We start from the raw sequence: 22870 nt of genomic DNA on the forward strand, positions 1-22870 counted from the left end.
GATGAATGAGGTGGTGCAGGCACTACTTCATCTGAAAGATTAAAACACGTTTAGGTAGCTTCAAATATATAAAGTCATAGGAAAAGAAGTAAGTGAACTCCCTAAGTGGAAGGAGAGATTAACTACCAGCTTATAATTAACACTGAGATTAGGATCTCTATGTTAATACTTGAAGTTAATGAGTACAAATTGCAAATAAATTAAACTTGTACGCTACTTACATTTCCTTATGATGTATGGAATAGACCTGAAAAGTCTGACTGGGATTTCATGTTGTAGAAGATTATAATTTTTTAAAATTTTAATATTTAAATTAGCAGTCCATTACTTCCAGAAGATTTCAGATAGGTTAAATGTGTGTTGTGCATTTCCATAAAGAAATGCTTTATATAGTTTTATAGGAACCATGAAACTTGTTCAATAAGATCTCAGTGCCTTTGCAAGAGCATGTCAGCTACTATGAAAATAAAGAACAAGCAGTTTCACAGAGGACATGTACACCATCCCTCATTCCTTCTAATAAGATCATTAATCAAAGAAAAATTGCTTAAGCCTTTTTCCTCTACCCTACTAATGAAAAGTCACCAAACACTAATAAGTGATCAGCATTTTTCATTGTACCCACTGGTTATTTCTCTGCCTTTAGAATCGTATCTCAGTTTCTTGGTTAACTGGGTACATGCTCACACAGTGTGACCACATTATGTGCACTTTGCCATGTGATCAGAGCCTGCCAAGTCTCAAAGCAGATTATGTAAAATAGAGCTTCAGTATTTTTCAGAACAATCCCTTCAGGATGTGGAGGATTGGGGGTGGGGAGGTGTTATTTCTCACCCAAGTTGGGTGACTGGATTTTAAGTTCTCTATACAAAAAAATAAATTGTTGTAAAATGCTAAGACAGGAAAATAGAAAATTTGCCTCTCTTGACAGCTATCACAGAAGGAAAAAGAACTTTGGTTTTGTATGAAAAACACCCCATGACTGGCTATCAGCATACTTTGTATTTCACTGACCATAAATCATGACTATGTTCAGCAAGTTCATACAGCGACAGACATCTGCATCCCTGCTTGGCTGCTATCATGCCTAAAATGCTGACAGAGCCATGGCAGCAGTGACCACACACAGACTCCAAAATCTATTAAGGCAAGTTTTAACAGCTACTGACTACTCTTAGTACACTTTCCCCCCTTTTTTCTCTTTAAATGTACAAGTCTTTACTTATACTGCAGTTCTTCCAACACAACAGCAACACTGCCTAGAATTTTAAATTTAATCTTGAAAATTTAAGGAAAATCAGGCAAGCAAATACAATAGCAAGGACCGAGTTACCAAATGCTCCTTACTCAGTAAGGGCAATTACAGACAACCTAAGTGTCACTTCAGTTCTATTACCTCTATTTCTTCCTCCAAAACATTTGATTCACAAATTTTACTCATTTGTTATTCCCATCCTTGCTCCAGATAAGCACATGTGAAGAGAGGCAACAAGGACTGTTGGTTTTGTTAGCATATTAGTGAGCAGAAAAGGAAAATAAAGTAGTCTTAAATAACAGACATGCAATAAAACGTTATTTATCTTCGCCTCTTAACACCCTGTGTTTTTTAATTGATTTGCTGAGCTGGCTAATAGCAGCAAAGCAGTTGAATCCCCTACACAGTTCAGCAACACTCAGCTTTGCTTTGTAGGAATTTACCTGCTTTTGTGCCCTGGCTGGATAATGGAATCTAAACAGGCTGACGAGGAGTTACAGAAAGCATCAGGGGAAGAAAAGCATCTGTCAAGGGTTTGGTGTGTAGGAGTAACAGAATTAATTTTATCAGTCTTTTGGGCCTATTCCAAGCAGCAGTCAACACCCACTCCTCCCTCTGATGAGACATCCCTCTGTACCGACCAGTGACTTCAAATAAAAATGCATGACTAAATAAATCATCAATGGCCACAAACAGCTTTTAAGTATCTCCAAGGCTGGAGATTTCACAACCTCCCTGGGCAACCTGTAACCTGTACCAGCATTCAGTCACCCTCACAGTGTAAAACTGCTTCCTGAGTTCAGAGGGAGCCTCCTGTGTGTTGGTGTGAGCCTGTTGCCCCTTGTCCTGTCACTGGGCACTATTGATAGGAGCCTGGCTCTGCATCCTTTGCCCCCTCCCTTCAGGTGTTTATACACATTGATGAGATGATCCCTCTGAGCCTTCTCTTTTCCAGGATGAACAGTCTTTCCTCATTGGAGAGATGCTCCAGTCCCTTCATCATCTTAGGGGCCCTTCACTAGACTTTCTCTTGAACTGGGGAGCCCAAAACTGGACACAGCACTCCACGTCCAGCCTCACCAGGGCTGAGTGGAAGAGAAGGATCACATCCGGCCACCTTCTTGTCTAACACAATCCAGGACAGCATTCAGTTTCTTTGCCACAAAGGCTCACTGTTGCTTCATGTTCAACTTGGTGTCCACCAGGACCCCCTGGGCCTTTTCTGCCAAGGTGCTTTGCATCCAGGTGGCCCCAGCATGAACTGGTGCCCGTGGCTGTACCTTCCCAGGGGAAGGACTTGGCACTCGTCTGTGTTGAACTTCAGGAGGTTCCTCTCAGACCATTTCTCCAGCCTGTCAAAGTCACTCCAGGCAGCAGCACAACGACCTCATGCAACAACAACTCCTCTGAGTTTTGTACTCCAGGATAACTTGCTGAAGGTACACTCTGTCCCATCACTGAAGTCACTAATGAAGATGTGTAACAGGACTGGACTCAGTACTGACCCCTGGGTGCACAGTTAGTTACCAGCCTCCAGCCTGAGTAATCTTCATATTATATAGCAGACTGAGAATGATTACCAGTGAAACAATTCTGTACAACATCTCTAGCTTTACTAACTATTTAATCATCTTTCTGACATTTAGTATCTTAAAGTCTTGGTTCTTATAATTACACAGTTACACAAGAAGATCAATTGCCTTTTTTAAAAGAAATTGGTTTAATTAAAAATTCCCATTCTGCCAAGTAAAAAAAAAAAAAAAAAGGTGATGTGAACCAAAAGACTAAATAATCCAAAAAGACATAAACAAAAAAATAAAACCAACTTTAAAATCATGATTCGTGGGAGGCCTGACTCATGCCTTCTGAAGAGCTCGAGGTTGATATATATTACCTGCAGTGTTTCCCTAGCTGTGTTAACTCCCTTTGCAGACTCATTTTACTGAAACTGTTCCAGAGGGGTGAATAATTACCACTCCATGGTTATATGATAGCATTAATTTTCCTGAGTAAAATCTATGTTATATGAGGACTTATAATTCACATTTGGTCCAAAACAACATTAATTCAGTTTCTCAACCTAGAAACCAAACAGCTTCTGTCTTTGGGCAAGTCTGCACTTCTCAGAGGATTGCCATGAAGAGGCCATGAGCTAGTTTAGACCGAGCTGGCTCCCAAACTGAAATCAAAGGCCACATCAGCACAGCACAGCACAGCGCAATTCATTATGCTAAGAAGAGGGTTTAGCACACAGTTACACCCAACCTAATAAAAGCAGTTACACTGCTTCAATAACCTGGCCTGCTTTTTCATCTAACCCTTACTTATGTTATAGGTACAGGTCAAACTGACCAGACTTTCAGCCAGAAACATGTGCAACTCGCTCTGTGGTTTAGTAAAGTACAGTTCCCTGTACCCCTGAGAAGTACCACATGCCTGTAAAACTGGCATGACCCTACCTCATCACTGGCATCTAGAGTCTCTGATCAGCAAAACATGTTGGGGAGCGTTAGAGTTTTCATAATCTTCTGTATCTGTAATGGCTGAGGTTTCTTGAGCCTTGTCTAGCTATTGAGGAAATTAATCATACTTTACAAGGAGTATTTAAGTGAGGGAGCTCCTCCCTGTGTGCTAACAGCCAGGCTTTCTCAAAGGTGGTGGTGGGGTAAATTTTCAAATATGCTGCACAAAGAGATTCAATTCATTTATTCTCATCAATCTCAAAACAAAATACTAGAAACAATTTTAATTCTTCTGCCAAGTCATGACTTCATAACTCTAGTTTCTGCAGTTCTTGACAGCTAGCACCTGGATCAGAGGAAAAGACAGAGTTAACCTACCTCTTCTCCTATGGACAACACTCAAGCATTTCAATGCAGTAATAAGTTTTCCAAGCTGCTTTTTTTTCCTATTGTGTATGTGTGCACGTCCACATATGAGAAAAAGTGTGGCTTAAAAAGTATTTACAGACTTTGACATTGCCAAAAAAGCTCCAGGCCACCTTATGGACTGCTTTGTTCTCTCAAGACGTTTTACACAGCATATTCCATCTCCCATTTATCATGATGCCCTGGGAAGACAGAGCTGGCACAATGTTTTTACCAGTAACTGCTACTAATTTTGTGAGGTTTTTTTCTTCCAAAGGTCATCAGATGCCATAACTCCCTGCTACCTTAAACTAATGACAGAAGCAAAAACTAAGATGAAAAAATATTATTAGCAGGCTCACATGCACTGTTGGGCCATTAATCCTAGGTCTATGCCGCATATTCCGTACCAAATGCTGTGCAGGGTGCCTCATTAATACGGATTAGCTGTAGTTTTGATAACCAACACCTGTCACATGGTATCATTACATTAACTAAACTCTAAAGTACCTATCTGGGATGAAAAACTTAGAGTGTAGTTCAAAAAAAATGTTTACAGACTCTGGGCTCCGGGAACTCTGGAAGCACAGTCTTGTGTATTACAGAACCACACAAAGCCAACACCTCCATTTGTGGTTGAAAATAACCACTGAAGAATGATATACAGTGGGTGGCAAAAACAGTCACAATTGTAAAAAACCAAGCAAATAATAAGCTGTGTCCATAGGGGATAAAAATGCTGTAATTTCCAAAATGCTATAAATAAGTTGGAGGTTATTGCTGCAGCACACAGACCAAGTTTGCAATCACAGGGCTATTCTTCATGTCTGTTTTAAAAAAAGCGAGCTGAAATTGTTCGACAGCAGACAGAGTGGCACCGTGTGCATTGTTTGGGCTCCCAGCGATGGTGAATTGCACTATATGGAAGCTTTGTAGAAAAGGGAGCTCCTGCCACCTCCTTGAATTTAGCCCTCTTCAGTATAAACAATAAGGCTTCCTTTTTAAGTTGCAATGTTTGTATGTGGGAACAGGACATCATCAGTCCTGCTTCCCATTTCTCCCTTTCCCATTTGGGTAAAGTTGGAGACCGAAGGCTGACCAGAGTGCCAAAACCCAAGTTTGCTGATGACTAGTGCAAACCACCTTGGTCCTCAGAGAATTTCAACATGACATTTTCGTAATTTTAATCAGAGAAAAAGACTGGTTTTCACAGTGTGGAGACCAGCTGTCTGATTATGTTTTCCATAAAAGATGCAAACTGGAAGAGATTCAGAAAAGTGTATGTGCACATTTCGTTCTATACTTCAGCAAATCTGAGCAGGTTATAATTATTCAACAATTCAAAAATCATAATACAGTCTAAGTTCATCTTTCAAAATGCAGGGTAATTTTGCCCTCCAATAAGCAGGTGCTTACCTGACAGGTAGGACAACTTGGAAGCCAAGGAGGATGAGGAAAGAGTAAGGAAGTATGAAGGCTGCTTTGATTTCAGATAGCTATTTAGTATTACAAATGTCAGCAATATGGCACTGATAGATGTAAACCATCTGACATTACAGGGACAAAGGAAATCACTGTCATATAAACTTACAAATTCTCCCAAGTTGCTTATTTACGTCACTACTTTTTTTTTTTGACAGGTAAGAAATACTTTCCAAAAACAAACAAACAAACAACAGCAACAAAAAATCAGAGCTGATTACAAAAGAAAAGAGAAAATGTTGTGTGAAAGGACAGGTAACTGTTGATGTTGACTAAATAAGACTATATACATAAGTATTTTAGTAAGTTTTGTAATTTCTGCTTTAATTATGTATAAATGAGCAAAAATTATTTATAAAACTTTCCAAAAGTATTAATAGAAGGTACATATTATATACTGCTGCAATACAGCCACCTCTAAAACATGGTGACTGCCTAAGGAGACACAACAGAACTGCAAACTCTAACAGTTCAGTGGTAAAATACTGGTAAAAAGCTGAGCAATAATATGTAAGCTAAAAAAGACTTACTAACTTCTATAATACTGAATAGATATAATAATATAAAACTGTAATTAGTTAGAAATCTATGTTATATTTACATTGGAAATATATATTAACAATCAGTATTGAAAACAATAATACAGAGAATGAACCTGAAAGGAGTGCAAATATTTAGCAATGGAGCATGTGAACGAGGCAATGGCAGAAAATGATGATGGAAGGAAGGAAGATAACGCATTCCCTGTAAGAAACTGGTTACACATTTTCTCCATTTTCTTATAAGAGTTTTTCTACTGTATGGTTATTACTAGACAGACTGGTAAGAAAAAGATTGACTTGCTGGGAATGAAAACTTAATAGAAGGGAAGCAGGGAAGGAGGAGAGCACCGATTTAATGCCAATGAGCTACCAGCAACAATTTGAACACACAGAGAGAATGAGAAAAATTCTACTAGTATAATTACTGTGTTCATGGGAATGAGCTTACTGAAAGTGGGAGTTAAAAAAATATTCCTCAGAGGACCTCGAGCCTTTTCTACGCAAGACTACATCACAAAAATGAGAAGCAATTTTGGACACTAACCCAGTATCACGTGCATTTCATCAATAACTTCAACATGCATTTATAATTTTAAAAAAAAATCACTAAGTGTCTATAGGTTTCCAGTCTCTTTCTTATGACCTGTTTTCTTTTGCATCTGCACAAGTTTGAAAATTGTACTTGCCAAAGCACCATTTATTGTATTACTTGTACTGCTGGTTAGCAATTACCTTCTTTCCCCTCAAGAATTACGCATTACAGATAAATGCTATTTTGCTGGCAAAAGACAGCAAGAAGGAAGTAGACCACTGTAAAAACAAACATGTACAACTAAAACCAGCATTACTGGAGCAAGATATGTTTCCTTTATATATCACATTACCTCTTTTTTTTAGCAGTAATAGTTGCATCAACATTCAAAGCTTGACATGAAAGCTGTAGGATGTGCCAGGCTGCCAGAGCAGCACTACTGCAGTCAGCAGCAGTACAGGACAGCGAAGAAAAACATACTCTAAGGAAACCATCATTAAGTCTCTCCACTGCCACCAGATACGTATCCTGTAGTGGCCCATACTACTTCTCAGAGATTTTGCTCCCAGTTAGTCACAGACACCAGGCTGAACATTAATTTTATGCCTGTGATTCCTCTGGCAAAGAAAGAGTAAAGGCCTTGGGGATGGGAGCTGGATGCTGGGTCTCTCTATCAGTCCAGCACCCTAACAGTTGTCTGGTCTCCATTTAATTTTGAAGGAAAGTTAGAAAGGTTATGTCTTCAACATCATCTCTCTAAACCTTTCCATAGTAATCTTGCACCATGACATACATAACAGTCAGGGAAACAAGGGTTCAGCAAGCAAAGAGTGCATTTACCACACCGACACCTTCCCTTGTGCAGGTATCTCTGCCACACACCCAGAGCAAGATGCTTTGTGTGAGGCAGCTCAGTCTGGCTGAGATGCACTCAGTGTTGAAGAAACATATTCACGTGGCATCAAAATGGAGTAGTTAATTCCAAACTCACCCTTCAGGGTAACACACAGGGACTTTGTTTACTACACAAACTGGAACTAAACCAAATGGTGTCTTATTGAAATCCTTCCCCCTGAACAGCATTTCTCTCCATAGACCTCTATTTCTTTTTTTACAAGTTCTTTTATGTCAGTATCAACTTAAATTTAAGACTGTCTTAATAAAATGAATATGCTAGAAAACAACCAGCCTTATTCATATTACCTAATCTAAAAAGATATATTATTTTAAATTGGATTCCCTTCTGCGCTTATCTACAAAATATTTTAAAAATAGAACAAAGAGAAGAATTTAAAATGTTTCCCAAATAAAATTCACCTTGGCAGTCATTCAAACAGAGTAAATATTTTGATACAATTTGCAGAAACAGCATTAGGTAATATTTTATGATGCTCATTAAGCTGTCACGTTCTAAATCACAATCGGCATCAAATGATTTCTTCCCTTCTCTACTATTTAAGTTTGGCAAATACACACTGTATAAAAGGTGTCAAGTAAAATTGCCACAGGATATACTGGAAATCCCTGCACCAGCTGCATACTCAAGCATAAAGGAAGTATCTTTCTGATCCTACAGCCTGATAATACTGGAGTTGCTGGAGGGTTACAGCAGTCTTTGAAAATAAAGCTTCATTACACTGGCATGGAGAGGTGCAGTTTAATCCTCTTTGGAAGCTGGTCCTGCAATCCTACATTTTAGAAAATTGCTGAAAGCCATTGTCCTTTTGATGGGAATTGGTCATTAAGAGTACAGGTGCAGACCATGCAAGAGGCAGTGTCAGCACAGTTCCTTCCCGTATTTTCTGCTTCTTAGGAATTCCATCTGATAATGGCAGAAGCAGGTTGTAACAGCACCTTTTTGCCATGGATTAAATAGTTGCTCATTTGGAGATGTAAGACAGATACTTTCTTCTTTAGGACTTCATTTCCTCTGCATGTTAAAAGAAAGAAAAAAATATACCAGTTTCTTCCCATAGCTGAAAAGGAACCTTACTTTCCTACAGATACTTTCTCATTTGTATAAACTTTGGATACTTAACAGAATTGCTATGCTCTTGGCATAAAATGCAAATTTAATACAGCATTTAAGTCAAACTGTATCAAGAAACATGTTTTTACTAATTATAGTATATCTTTAATAAGTCCAGCATCTATTACATGTGATTTTGAACTTGTAATGGCAATAAATACTCCTGACACACTAAATAAATCCAAAATAAAACACTGCTGAAATTTATAATTAAATACACCCTTGCCTGACCCCAGTGAAATTTTACCAACAATATGCTTCATCTCTAATTAAGCTGATGTATTTTTCCCATATCAATACCACCAATGCTGATAGCAATTCTATGAAACAGCTTTCCCAAAGAAGGAAAACAATCAATGAGAAACAAACAAAAATTGCTAGCAGATTCTTCAAATGCTTATTCAGTTTAAATTTTGCATTAGTACTGTTCTAAGGTTTCTTTTACTTAAAGTTTGTGGTGGTTTGCTTGTTTGTTTGTTTTAAAGGCTGACATTTCTTTTAGTAGAACTGATGGAAAAAATATATTTATGGAGCTACTTTAAATTTTCCAAGTGAGGGACACCTTTTTTCATAGTCACGTTTTTACTCAAGACAGTCTTTAGGGTGGAATCCTTTTTTATGGCCACATGGTGGTAGCACTACAGAGTCTTTCACGTGGACATTCCAAGAAATCACAACTGTTAGGAATCAGACTGAGCAGTTGAAGATAACAAGTTTTACAGACAAGAACCTCTTGCAGACTTTTTGATTCTTTTCAAGTAACCTGTAGCACTTTCAAAGAGCAGAGGACATCATATAAGAGAAAGAAAGTTTTATTACAGTATCATGAAAATAGGTGACTTCTGGTGAGAAAAAAGCAAAATGACCAAGGAAATATCAAAAGCACACGTCCTCACAAGATACTTCCTTACATAAATGGCAAGAGAGGGGTTTTTTCCTCTAAAGACGTTAAGCTAGTATTTTGGAGGTGTTGCCAAAAACCTGAAAAGACAGTACAATAAAACTGAAAATCAGTATCAGAATACAGGTACAAAAGATCCATGTTCAAGACTGACTTCACAAAAATGGTATCATGAATTTCCATGTCTGAAGATTAAATCTGGTTCTTCTGTCCTGAACTGATGGCCTCCAAAAAATCATCTGTTATCTGTAAATTAAAATGCCTGTTCTTCTCCTTGGCACTAACAATAAACATTTTGCAAGCAAAACAGTAAACAGTTCTACTGGTTACATGCAAGTACAATGTGGTGATACAGTCACTTTTGTCAGTAAGTGAATTAACAGAAATAACGGTAACAAAAACATTACTGCAGTCACCAGTGTAAGCTGGCACAGATCTAAATACACACTGCAAATTCTACCCAGTTACTTTCATGCTTTGGTAGAAGATACTCTAGTTGGACCTTTATGCTGGTGATCAAAAGCAGCTATTGCCTTCCAAAGGCACCAAAGTGTGCACCAACAGACTCTAAGGAGCAGATGAAGCCTCATTCAAACAATCAGAAGCCACCTCACGATTGCAGGCCTTGATTCTCATGGGGGACTTCAAATGTCCTTATGTCTGCTCAAGCAAAAACAAACACAGAGGGGAGTGAGCAACCAGAGCGAGCGCCCTGGTGACATTTTCTTACCAGCAGTGCCAGACAGCCCAAGCAGGGCAGGTCTTCTGCTGGACACGTTCACTCACGGGCAGGTAGGAACTGCTTGGGCACATCGTAGCTGATGTCAGCCTCAGCTGCAGTGACCACCAATGAGAGCTTAAACACCGAAGGAAAGTGAGAAAGGCAAGTGGCAGAAGAGAGATGTGGGCTTCAGAACAGTAGACTTTGGATTATTCAGGGAAGAGAAGAAGCTGTCCTGACGTGATGAAGTGCCCAGAAGAGGTCACTGATCTATAAGGACAAACTCCTCAATGCTCTAGAAGGGTCCTTCCTAAGGTGCAGAAGTTGAGCAGGCCTGGCAGAAGGCTCCTGCAGCTGAATAGGGAGCTTCAGTTTGAACTCTACCACAGAACCAAAATGAATGGTCATAGACTGAGATTAATACAGAAGAACTCCTCAGGCATGCAAGAATGGCCTTGAGAAAGGCAAAGCTCATCTCAATTTAGCATTAACAAGAGATGCAAAGAGCAAAAAGGGCTTCATCAGTACAGCAGCAGCAAAAGACTAAGAAAATCTTCATCTGCTGCCAAATTTGACAGGCACAAAGGACTCAGTTCATCCTGGGATATCAATCACACTTGCTTTGAAAGTCATAGACCTGTCAAAAAAAGGAAGTTGAGTACAAAAATGCTCTGATAAAATACTATCACAGATTTGCACACAAATGTGCGATTATTTTTGTTAAATCTCTTTCTGTTAAATCAGCTACTTCAGAACTGAATATAACGGGAATCATATTTAATGTTTTAGAACCAGTGATGTTATAGATCAATAAAGATGCTCCTCCTCTCTCAGGGAAAAAAGAGGGAAAAGAGATGGACTAAAATATTCTGATGCTATGAATGCAAAAATATGGTATTTTGCCTACGTATTAAAAACTAGGTGCTAAAGCAACCTGGAGACAAATTAAAAAGACAAGAGATCTTTGAATAATATATAATCATAACATGCTAAAGACAGTCAAGAAAGTTTATAAATACTATTTCCACTAGAATTCATTGCTTCCTTATCTTTTAGCTCTCTAACTACTGTATTCTCGAGTGCAGCAGTTCTAGTTCCACCACAGTTGTTTTACCTCAGGACACAGTGAAACTTTATGCCAAAATCTATATAAAGTCACCTGCTACAATATGGAATATTTGACCACATTAGCACTGATCATCTGCTATGAACCATATTATCACAAATAACATGTAAACTCCCCAATAGGTCACCTCATGTTTACATATTTAGCATAGATAGCTCCTGCCTAAGAAGCAATTTACATGGGATTAAAGTTCCACATCCACAAAACTCACAAGGATTTCAATAAACACTGCTTGTTTTAACAACTCTGATGACAATTATTTCTCTTTTCTTCAGTGACAAAACACCCAGTAACTTCCTTTGCCCATCATAAGTTGGAATACTGTAGATAACAATAAAGCAAGTGTGCAAAGGAACCTCCATTCCAGACAATGATGTCTGAGCTACACAGGTCTGTTTGTGATCATACTTTCATTCTGCACAATATGTTATCTTCCACAGTTTAAACCACAAGATTCATACAATCTATCTAAGCTCAGTCCAGAATGGTCAAGTCCCTTTGGCTAAGCATTTCACTGTGTTATTCACATATGTTAATCACCTACCGTAACTTTATTACTTACTTTCCATCAACTTCTGGTCTTTTGCACACACAGTGAAACTTGCCACCAAAATCTATATAAAGATCATCTTCTACAATATGGAATATTTGACCAATGGCAATTTTATCTTTGGCAGGCCCCATCTGAATTAAAGGAGAGCGTCTCAACATGGATGCAAAGGATTCTGATTTCTCTGAAGGAACCTACAGACAAATAAGAAAAAAAAGAAAAAGCATTTCACAAAACGTGCTATCTGAAGGAGGAATTAAATAAAACTTGTAACATACAAAAAGGCTTGATTCATTGAATAACAAGTAAAGATTTCATGTATATGGTACATTTTTAGCAAGACTTCTAAGGAGGGATCTCGTGCATTTCTCCATCTCCGAACATTTTACACATTAAAGGTAAAGCTTTTATTAATTGAGTCATAGAAAAACATCACACTGTGCATCTCCTGAAAATATCGGCAAGTCCTCTATTGGTTAAGTAAGTTAATTTAAAAATGCATTCCAAATGTAGGAGATGTTCCTGAAAAGAACATTTCACATCTCTTTGTTATCTCCTCTGTGAAAACCAAACCAGAATTAGTACTTTGCAGCTATTCATGCAACTATTTGAAAATTAATAGTACTTAAATCATTATTTTAAAGAATAAAACCGTTTTGCCAAGGCAGCAAAAGCAGAAAGCATGCCCAGGACTAATCTAATAAATGAAAGAAAAAAAAATTTGAACCATCACTTCTTTCATTTTTCACTCTACAAAATCAAAGTAACTAAATAAACAAAATGCCAGTTTCTTCTCATAGAGCTTTGAGAAAATGGGAGAACATAAATTCCTCCTGCTGTTCTTCATGGAGAAAGAGATCTCTGTTCTGTGACGTGAGAAAGCTGACTATCATAGGCTTCCCACTGAATGCCAGGGGAAAACATCCAGCTATATCAAAGTGAGACTCAGTCTCACATATACTTTCCCTGATAAACTACATTTGACCACTTTTTAAGATTACTGCCTTTGAAAAGCAATTAGTAAGAAAAGCCTTCTTGCTAGCAACAAATGAAACGGGAGAAGCATTTTGGAAGCAATACCTACCTGAAGGTGAATCTAAGGAAATCATATTATAGATGGCTAAACAGATGGAAAAAATTACAGCCTATTAATTCTTCCCCACATTTAGCAGTAATTAACTGATAATAATTACTTTGTGCAAGATTTCAAACTATTTTGGAACCAGCAGAAGAACTAAACTGAACAAAATAATCAAGCAAGTTAAGGTTTAGTGATCTGCTGGCTTCAGCAACACACTTTCCCATTGATTACTTCAAGCAGATGCTGAAAATCCATCTGTACTTTACATGAACAGAGAATAATGCCATCATTTCCCACTTGTACACTTGGAAACTTTTATTCTTGGGGAAGTCAAAACATGAGACAGTTTTGAATTCCAGCTCTGCTGGAAGGCACAAATAGCACGAATTTTCTGATGGGACATAGCCTCAGGAATCATAAGTTGGAGATCTGACACCTGGTAAATTTGCTGCTTCAGAAACAGGAACTGTTACATGTGGCATCCCAAGGACAAGGGCTGAACAATGTGCAACACGCACACACACCACAGAAAGAGCATCTGGCAGTGGTAAACCACAACAGAGCAGTAGGACTTTACACAGGAAAGCTAATATCAGATAAGGTTCCAAACATAGGATTGTTTGAATTTCACAATGCAGTCTGAATTCAAATACATGAAAATTAATTATACAGGATGCATTTGTAAGTGCTCCAAGAAAAAAAATACAACACAGTGGAAACGGTAAGAGGAAGTATTTAAATTTGATTTATCATATTAATTAAGGAGGCAGTAGAAAACTTTAAATCAATGTATAAATTGTAAACTAGAAGAAAACATTTCAACATTCACATCCCCCTCAAAATGACTCCATCTGGGAAGGAGTTTACAAATCAATCATTATATTGAAATACCAAAACCTGTTTCAAGGGAAACTAAGGTACAATAAAGTGCAAATTCAGTGGTCTACCACTGAAGGGCAAAGGTAAGAATATGGCAGCAACATATAAACTCCTGATGACAAGGACTACTGTCATTTCATCCCAGAATATTTTCCGTTATCCCTCAATGTAAGGCAAACTAATACAAAAATCGGTCTTAAAAAAAACAAAAAAAAACCCCCCCCCCCCCAAAAAAAAAAAAAAAAAAAAAACAAAAAAAAAAACCCTCACCACACACAGAGGCAGGCAAGTGACATCGTTTGTAGGATATATATGGACAAACACATAGAGCAACTTTATTTGGACATTTCAACAGGAGATGAGGAAGTCCACCTATGGTTTCAACTAATTTAATGAATGCTACTGAAATCAGACACTACAAATGAACTGCCTTTTCCTACATGTACATTATCTGGAAAAAGCCTGAGCTACTAAAGAGGATCAAGAGAATTGAGTTTGGTTTGAAGGAGATTTTCCTAAGTTACCTACAAAGATGGCATTAGTAATGGCCATTGAGCAACACTGAGATTTCTTTGCTAAGCAATTAATACAATTCAAAGTAAATTCCTTCATCTCTTGGCAGTTACACCCGGGAAATGGCATTCACCTCATTCATGTTCTCTTCATACAATGGCACACTGGGTAGGCTCTGTACACTTAAAAAACTTCACAAGTAGCAACTGTTTATCTCCACATCATGAAGATGAGTACACTAAAATCCTATGGATGTCCTGTTTTCATCACCTAAAAATGGTCCATTCTAGTTAATACCAACCCTCTCCTTTATTTCCCTGACAGGAAAAAATACAGATACAAAATTCTCCCATGTGCAAACTTGCCTGTGAAATAATCTCTGCACACAACACACAAGTGCTATCTTCACACACTGATAGATGTGCTCATTTCTTATTAGAACACAGATTTAAGTAAAATACAGATGTTAAAGTATAAAGAAATACTCTGCCATTCTTCATTCTGCAAAATTTTCTAAGAAGCTATTGGGAATCGGTTTGAATTCTATCACAGGCCTACAAGTCTGCAGTGTTCTCTATTCTGCGTCCTGGAGAGGAACTTCTCAAGAGCACAAACAGCTAATTTACATATACAAGAATCCTCAAGAGATGCCATTAGTTAGTGCCATCAAGGACTATTTTGTGGACAGTCTAGAAATAGAGTGAGACAAAATGCAGTATTTTCTCCAGTTTTCTGCATAACCTAAAGGAGACCTCATTAAACAGCAATTTATCTCAAGCATTTAATGACATTTTGAGTGCTTTCCTCTATGATTTCTAAATCTCCTTAACTGGATTCTCCACAGCAGCATTACAGAAAAACAGTAAGACTGTATAATAAAGGGGTAACATACTTTATTAAGCACTCTACTTCTCTGGTTCTCAAGGAGTGTTGACCACGCAGTTCTGATATATAATGCACAGATAATATGTCAAGTTGCAAAAACCAGAGAATATTACAAAATTCAGAAGCACAAATGGCACATTCTTTTCAAGTACCTGAAGTATAAAGGCTTTTTTCACCTCCTCCTTCTTAGATGCCTAACTCATTTGATTTTCCAATTTCTGGATTTCAAAGTTTTTCACAAATATTTGGACACCTTTCTGCAGGCATAGTTCAATAAAAAGCAACAGCTCTTTCAATAATGGAACTCCAAGATGATACATATTAACCAGAGAGTGGGAAAAGTCAAAGATTTAAACCCTGGTAAGATCCAAGAAAAAGAAGTAACTCCAGTAGAGGAATGTAACATACTGTTTCTGGAGCAAAGCCTATGACTGTACAAGCAGGGAGGTCCTTTCCCACCCACTGAGCAAAATATCTGAAAACCCAGGCTTCGTGCCTTCTGTTTGCTTGCAAAGGCAAGTAGCACGCAAGCTGGAATGTGAGATGTATGGATGAGACACGGAGAAGAAATGGGAGATTGGTAATCTGATTGCTACAATTAAGGGGTGAGTGACATAAACATCAAGCAGCATACAAAGAACACAACCCTCTATAACTATCAAATTTTGTTTTCCTCAGCACTGTTTTCCATAGTTAGAAAGATTTTTCTGCCCAAAGAAACTGTTTAGTTACATGAAACAACAAAATGGAAAAAACGATTTGCAGTAACAGGTTAGTAGGATATCACAATAGCTAAAGGCCCCAACAGCTTGAAAACCAAAAAGAGGACTGGAAAAGGCCCTGAACAACCTGAACCAAGTTTGTCCTGCAAGGGGTCTGAACAGATCAAGTCCTGAGACAACACGTACTATTTCACTTAGGAAAGACAACTTGGAGCCTGCTACAAAGAATATTAAACCAAACCCCAATATATTAAGCTACCCACTGAACAAGTATAAATTGATAAGGCACTTATTTCAACAAGCAACCTCAGAAATTTTGCTATGTTCTTCCAGTCCAGCAGACCTTAATTTTCCATACCTTTTAACTACTAGAAGTGTGCACTGTTGCTTAAATATGAACCTAAATCCCATGAATTTCTTAAGTGTCGCAGGCATTACGAGGGTAGCGGCTCATAACGATTCATGCACCTTATTCTTCCTCTCTAGGGTACTTCTGCTACTTTTTACTCGAATGCAACAAGTCAAAACTCCATTGTGCAGAAGAATATCACCTTAAAGACACCAGGACCAACTCTGACAATGTTGTCAAAATGTGACATCCATCAGTTAATGGCCTTTCACCCAGAAGCAGCACAACAGGCATTGCCAACTCAAGAACTCTCCTGAATTTATCAAAGAACAATCATCAAGCTTTGTTTTCGCCAATGAGGTCTCCTTGCACACTTAAGTTCTCCCAAGAAACAATGCTGAAGACTCAGGAGGAGCACTACGAGCACTGACATATGACTACAGCAACTGAAATTTCAACATACAAGCATGCAAGCAATTACAGCTTCAAGTGCTTTCTTGAGGTGCTGCCTTCTTTTTATACATTAAACTATTTGGTCTAATGCTGATAACTCTTTATTGAGAAGTATCATGTATTTTATTCTGGTCTCAGAATATAATCACTCAAATTTTAGCCCTCATGCCTTTAACTCATCGCTGAGATGGACAGCTCTCAGTCTCCCCTCAACCAAACAAGTTCATCTACCTTTAACTTTGAACATGTTCATAACATTGTGCCTAGCAGTAATCAGGGATTTTATTGCCTCAATAAACATTACTAACTACAGTATTATACAACCTACTCCTTCAAAGAAGGCTTGTGCCTACCATTATTTTTTCACAAGCTACAGGTCTGCAGGCCAGGGGCTCACTTACTTCCTTATTATCAACAGATGTGTAAACAATAAAGAGGAACAAAATACTTGTACTTGCAATATATTGCATATGACTTGCTTATATTTTGTAGTACTTGGAGGAACAGGTTGCCCAGAGAACCTGTGGATGCCCCATCCCTGGAAGTGTTCAAGGCCAGGATGGATGAGGCTCTGAGCAACCTGGTCTAGTGGAAGCTGTCTCTGCTCACGGCAGGGGGGTTGGATCTAGCTGATCTTTAAGGTCACTTCCAAGTAGGCCATTCTATGATTATATGAAATCAGAAATCTAAGATGAAATATGAATCAGGAGCATCACTTGGACTTTAATATGAACAGTAATGCAGAGACGGGAACCGTCTCTTCTCCATCTCTACTCTGCTATTTGACAAACATTTGTAAAAAGTACTAAATTACTTGTTAAGCTCTTATTTGCCAACAGCAATTCATTTCATATGGTATTACAGGAGGACAGTTTGCAAATTGCTAGCTAATACACACCACTCACATATGGAGAACACAAACCACAGACATCAGCATGATGCTCCAGTGACTCAAAGATGTCTAAGGCTATTTTAGAATTTTTTTGAAAGCTGATGTTTAACTCTGCACTGTGTACCAAGGCAAATTTTAAAATGCTGTTATTTTAAAACTCCTAATGCTTACAACTAGAACAGGCAGGTGAAACTATGAACATAGTAGAAAACAGGAAAACTATATTAGACAGAGCTGTATAAGAATAAACTAGGACATAGGATTTAGCCAGCATACCGTAACTAAATACAACAGCCATAAAATTCACCTACTAAGGCTTGTAAGCAACAGAACATCATCCCACTTACAGCACAGTTATAGCCAAAGACTTGGTTTGGTTATAACTAGAGTAATAATTTTTAAAGTCCACTGTTTGGCATTTATTCCACCCCAGAACATAGCTCTTTTTCCTCCCTGCTTAGTAGCCTGAGGTTTTGTCCCATAAAAATAAATATATATATATATATATATATATATATATATATCAAACAACTGAAGTTTATGCTGTTTCCCACAGATTCAGTTTACAACCCAAAGTGGGCAACCACAGACACAAGGAAGATCTCTTCAGTTTCCTTTAAACAAGAGACTTTTCCATTTTATTTCATACAAACAGATTAAAGCGAAGAACTAATTTAAACTTCTTGTTAACAAAAGGTTTTGAAGATTAAATACTGAACAAAGCTGAAAAAAAGCAAACAGAGAAGCATAAAATGAGGATTCGTGATTCAAAGCAGTAATTTAGGGAAAAATCTAATATCAATGACTGCAAATTCACAAAGAAGAGCTCTGAAAGCAGTCAAGGAGAAAACTGGAAGCCTTCCTGCTACTAAGCAAGAATATACTTATGAAAAGCTTCCTATGAATCACTTTCTATGGAAAGATTGTTACAAGGCCAAATTTCTATAAAGACAGCACTTGCACACTAGGTTACATTATGATGACCTGAATTCTATAAGGGAATTATTTTAGTTATAACTAATCTAATATGAATTATTTAACATCTACAGGCCAGTAGAAGAAATATCAGTATAACTAAAAGTTCCAGCAGACACCATACTCCTCCATTTCTGTCCACTTTGAGTATGACTTGAAGTGCACCCTCAACGGCAACAAACTCCATATTATATAGTTTGGGAATAAATATAAGTAGTGTCTGTACCCATCTTTTTAAAGGTAAGTTTTGAAGAAAGCAGTCAAGAGGAGAAGAAAACACAACCACTTTTCAATACATGGTAGTACAAAACTTGTGTTCAAGAACACAGTGTGCACTACAAGTTTTTCCTCCAAATCTTTAAAATTTGGACGGGAAAAAACCTCAGATTTTATGAATGGAAAAAACAAGGGAAACAGCTCTTTTTTGCCTAGAAGAGGATGAGGGAAATTGAATGCTGTGTTTTCATTCTTATCTTTACTAAATTTTTATTTACTTTCAAAAACTTTGAGTACTCCAGAGCTACTTCCCATCACTATCTTAAAACTACAAGCTTCCCTAAAGAACCACCAGAAAGCAATGCAAACTTCTGCTGTTTCAACCAAAAGAGGAACATCCATACATTCTCTTCAGCACACTGAAGAAATATGGTTTCATTTTAGAAAGCAAACCAAATAAAACTCTTCAGCCAAAAAGGATGGAAGTAAAAAACTGAAATTAGGCATTTAAGCATCCCTTGATGAGAAGCAGTAACTAAGTGTTTCAATAAAGCACCATTTTAACTTCACTCTAGATATTAGGATTTTTGGTGACTAATTTACTGTCCAAGCATAACAGTACTTTGTAAAGACCTCTTCATGAACATCCTTTCTTTTTTAATACTTTAGGATTAGGCTTTAAGGAGCACAGGTACAGAAGCTAAGGTATCTCCCCTCTCACTGCCAACTTGAAGGTAAAATCTGGTAGTGACTGCTGCAAACAATGGGCTAGAAGTCTCAGTGTCCCAGCATATCTGGGAGTACACTGAACTCAAGACTCTGGAGAAGAACACCCTCTCCTCTGCAGAAAATCTGAGAGAGCATGATCTATTCTGTAAGCCTTCTTTGCAGCTTGGACAAAACAATCTGACAATATTTGAAACCTTAGTTGTAAACTGGCAGACGTAAAGCTGCTCTTGCCAATCCATTTGAAATCAGCTGAGCTATAAGCCCTGGAATATGAAGAATATCCTACTTTATTTATGAATTTAGTCCAAAGTAAACTATCATAATACTAAAAAAAAGCCTCCAGGAAATCCCATTTAGATAGTTACATTAAATGGATATCCAAGCTGCCCTCGAAAGGCAGAAAACACCAAAAGTAACACTAGAATAGAAACTCTGATGTTGCTTTCTTACACACACGTGTTACGATTGACACTTTTTTCACAGAACAGTTTGGGCTGGAACGGACCTTAGAGATCATGCAGCCCTAACTCCTCTCACCATGGACAGGGACACCTTCCACTAGACCAGCTTACTCAGAGCCCTATCCAATCTGGCCTTGAACACTTCCAGGGATGGAGTATCCACAGCTTCCTGTTCAGTGCCTCACCACCATCACCATTCTTCCTTTTGTCCAACCTAGATCTACCCTCTTTCAGTTTAAAACCATTGCCCCTTGTCCCATCACTACGGGCTCTAGTAATAAAGATTGAGAGAGACTTTTTACAAGCCCTCTAAATGTTGAAAGAACACAACAAGGTCTTCCTGGAGCCTTCTCTTCTCCAGGCTCATCTTCATAGGAGAGGTGTTCCAGCCCTCTGATCATATTTGTGGCCTTCCCTGGACACACTCTGCCTTCAGCTACTGAGGACCCCATAACTGGATGGAGTACTCCAGGCAGGGTCTCATGACAGCAGAGGGTACTTCTCTACTTTTAAGTCCACAAATTTATCTGAAAGACAAGCTTTCTGGGGTAAATCTCTGGCTGAAGATTTGGCTTGGCTACAGACACAATTTTTAAGCCAACCTCACATACTGAAATTACACTTTTTAAAAAATAGTTTAAAATTATATTTTGATTGCAGATTAGGAAAGGATTACACTTCTATTTTAAAAACAATGAAAGATTCATCACACGTTTTGACATGAATTTGTGTTCATTAACAACCTTCCATCAAGTGCCATATTTTGATGGTCACTGCAATGCTGACTGATGAATATAGCATATTCCAAACCTTAATTTATTTTTGCATACAGAATAACTTATAATTAAAAGTATCTCAGCTGTGCAGAAAACACAAAATATGCCTGAATGTATATATTTGTATATACAATGTCCTCACAATAACAAACAATGTAATACTGTGAACTAAGCATATTTTTAAAAGAGATGCAAATAACAATTAACCAAATACATGTAGAACTTGAACAGTAAAACACCATGGTGAAAACAATCTTTGTTTCTCATGATTAAAATTTTCAAGTAGAATCATACAGATCTCAAAAGAGAAAAAAGATCACAGGAACAGGATTTGTACACTGCATAATATTGAACAGGGGAAGACCAGAACAGCTGTATCAAGAAAATTAATTGTCTGCTGCTTCTAGACCCTTTTTGGAAACTTCTTCATCAATCAACTGCCCATTTAAAACATCAGAAAGCAGAAAGTCATATTGCTAACACACTATAATGCTACCCAAACCACCAAGGCTTACCCAACAAATCTTATAAAGGTACAGTCTGCTGCACTGGTTGACTCAATGCCAACTTCTGTTTGTAGTTAAAGGAAAGTTTTCCAGTTAACTTCACACTTTGAATGGATACACTGTGCAGAAGCTGCAAAACGAGACTTTAATAAAGAATTTCAAATGCAGCTTTGAAAATATGCTGTTGACTAGACAGGTGGATCATTTATGACACTGAGCTATGACTTTACTTCACAACATAAGATAGCACATAATTTGGTCACAATAAAGCTGTTTATTTTTCTTTAAACAACTTCTATATATAATTTAAAACATGAAGTATTTATCTATATATATCTTTCAAGGATTACTTTTATAGCAAAAAAATAGAACATTAGCCTCTAAACCAGGGAAAGTGGGTGAATCACTGCATGCATTACGCCAAAATGAAAATCAAATCAAATGAGCACACAGAGTCCTAAAAACCAGCCCATGGTGTTTTGAGCCCAGCATCTGCCTGTGCAGCCTGACTGCTTAGGGAGAACTCTGCATCGTTTCTCTGAACAATTACATGTGTGTCCTTGCATTTTAGGTTGCCATGCTGGAATGGGACACTGGTAATCCCACACAACAGCACTGTCCTATCTTCAGCCTGACATTTTCTCCATTTATCACTTCAGGCCCTTTTTTCCAGGTTCCTAGAGGACAGGATGCTGTTTCAATAGCCATAATATGAGAATAACTGGGATCTCCCACAGCAACGGTGGATGTAAATATCCTGTTGATAACAATAACCACTCACGGACCTCCAGCAATGCCAAAGCAATCAGTCACCAACCCAGAGATATCTGAAGGAGCAAATTCCAGAAGACAGTTCCTCCAGAGCTGTGATCTTCCTCATGTCAACCAAGGACAGAGCTGTGCAAGGTGCCCAGGTCCTTCCCACGTGAATTTGTGTTCCTGAGTACACTGCTGGGATAGGCAGCGGTGACAATTTTACTGTACCATAATTAAATCCTCCAAAGGGGCAGCATGCATCATTCTCTGCTGCTGTCCAACAACATCAGAAGTCCTGTCTACTCCATTTCACAGTGTTGCTCCAACACTATGTGAGCTTTACAAAGTCCTGTCATGCCAGCACTCCTGTCATACGCAAAGCAGGTGTTCCGACAGGGCCAGCTGTGCCTCCAGCTGGAAGAAACCCAAGTCAGAAGAGACAAGTTTTGGTGCCTCAGCCAGAGCGTTCACACGGTAGAACTGCTCCTTCACAGAGGTCAAAAGAAGGACAACCAGGTTCATTCCTACTTTAATGCAAACCAGCATTTCAAGCAGATCCAGCTGAGACGATGCTGCGACACAGCCCTTATTTAGCACAAAGCCAAAGGCACCGGGCCGTGTTCACAGCGCAGCAGGAGCAGACACAACCCACGTTTCTCAAACGCAGAACTG

General features: G+C 38.2%; 1 protein-coding gene across 1 annotated transcript in view; it reads right to left on the reverse strand.

The window, feature by feature from the left end:
* MRPS28 (mitochondrial ribosomal protein S28) overlaps nt 1-22870 on the reverse strand; it is a 78848-nt gene that overhangs the window by 50799 nt on the left and 5179 nt on the right. Inside the window, exon 2 of the mRNA XM_027638690.1 lies at nt 12018-12199. Coding sequence (XP_027494491.1) covers nt 12018-12199 — 182 coding nt within the window. The remainder of the gene's footprint in view (nt 1-12017; nt 12200-22870) is intronic.

Source organism: Corapipo altera, unplaced genomic scaffold (genome assembly GCF_003945725.1).
Source record: "Corapipo altera isolate COAL_440 unplaced genomic scaffold, ASM394572v1 49, whole genome shotgun sequence".
Taxonomy (NCBI): domain Eukaryota; kingdom Metazoa; phylum Chordata; class Aves; order Passeriformes; family Pipridae; genus Corapipo; species Corapipo altera.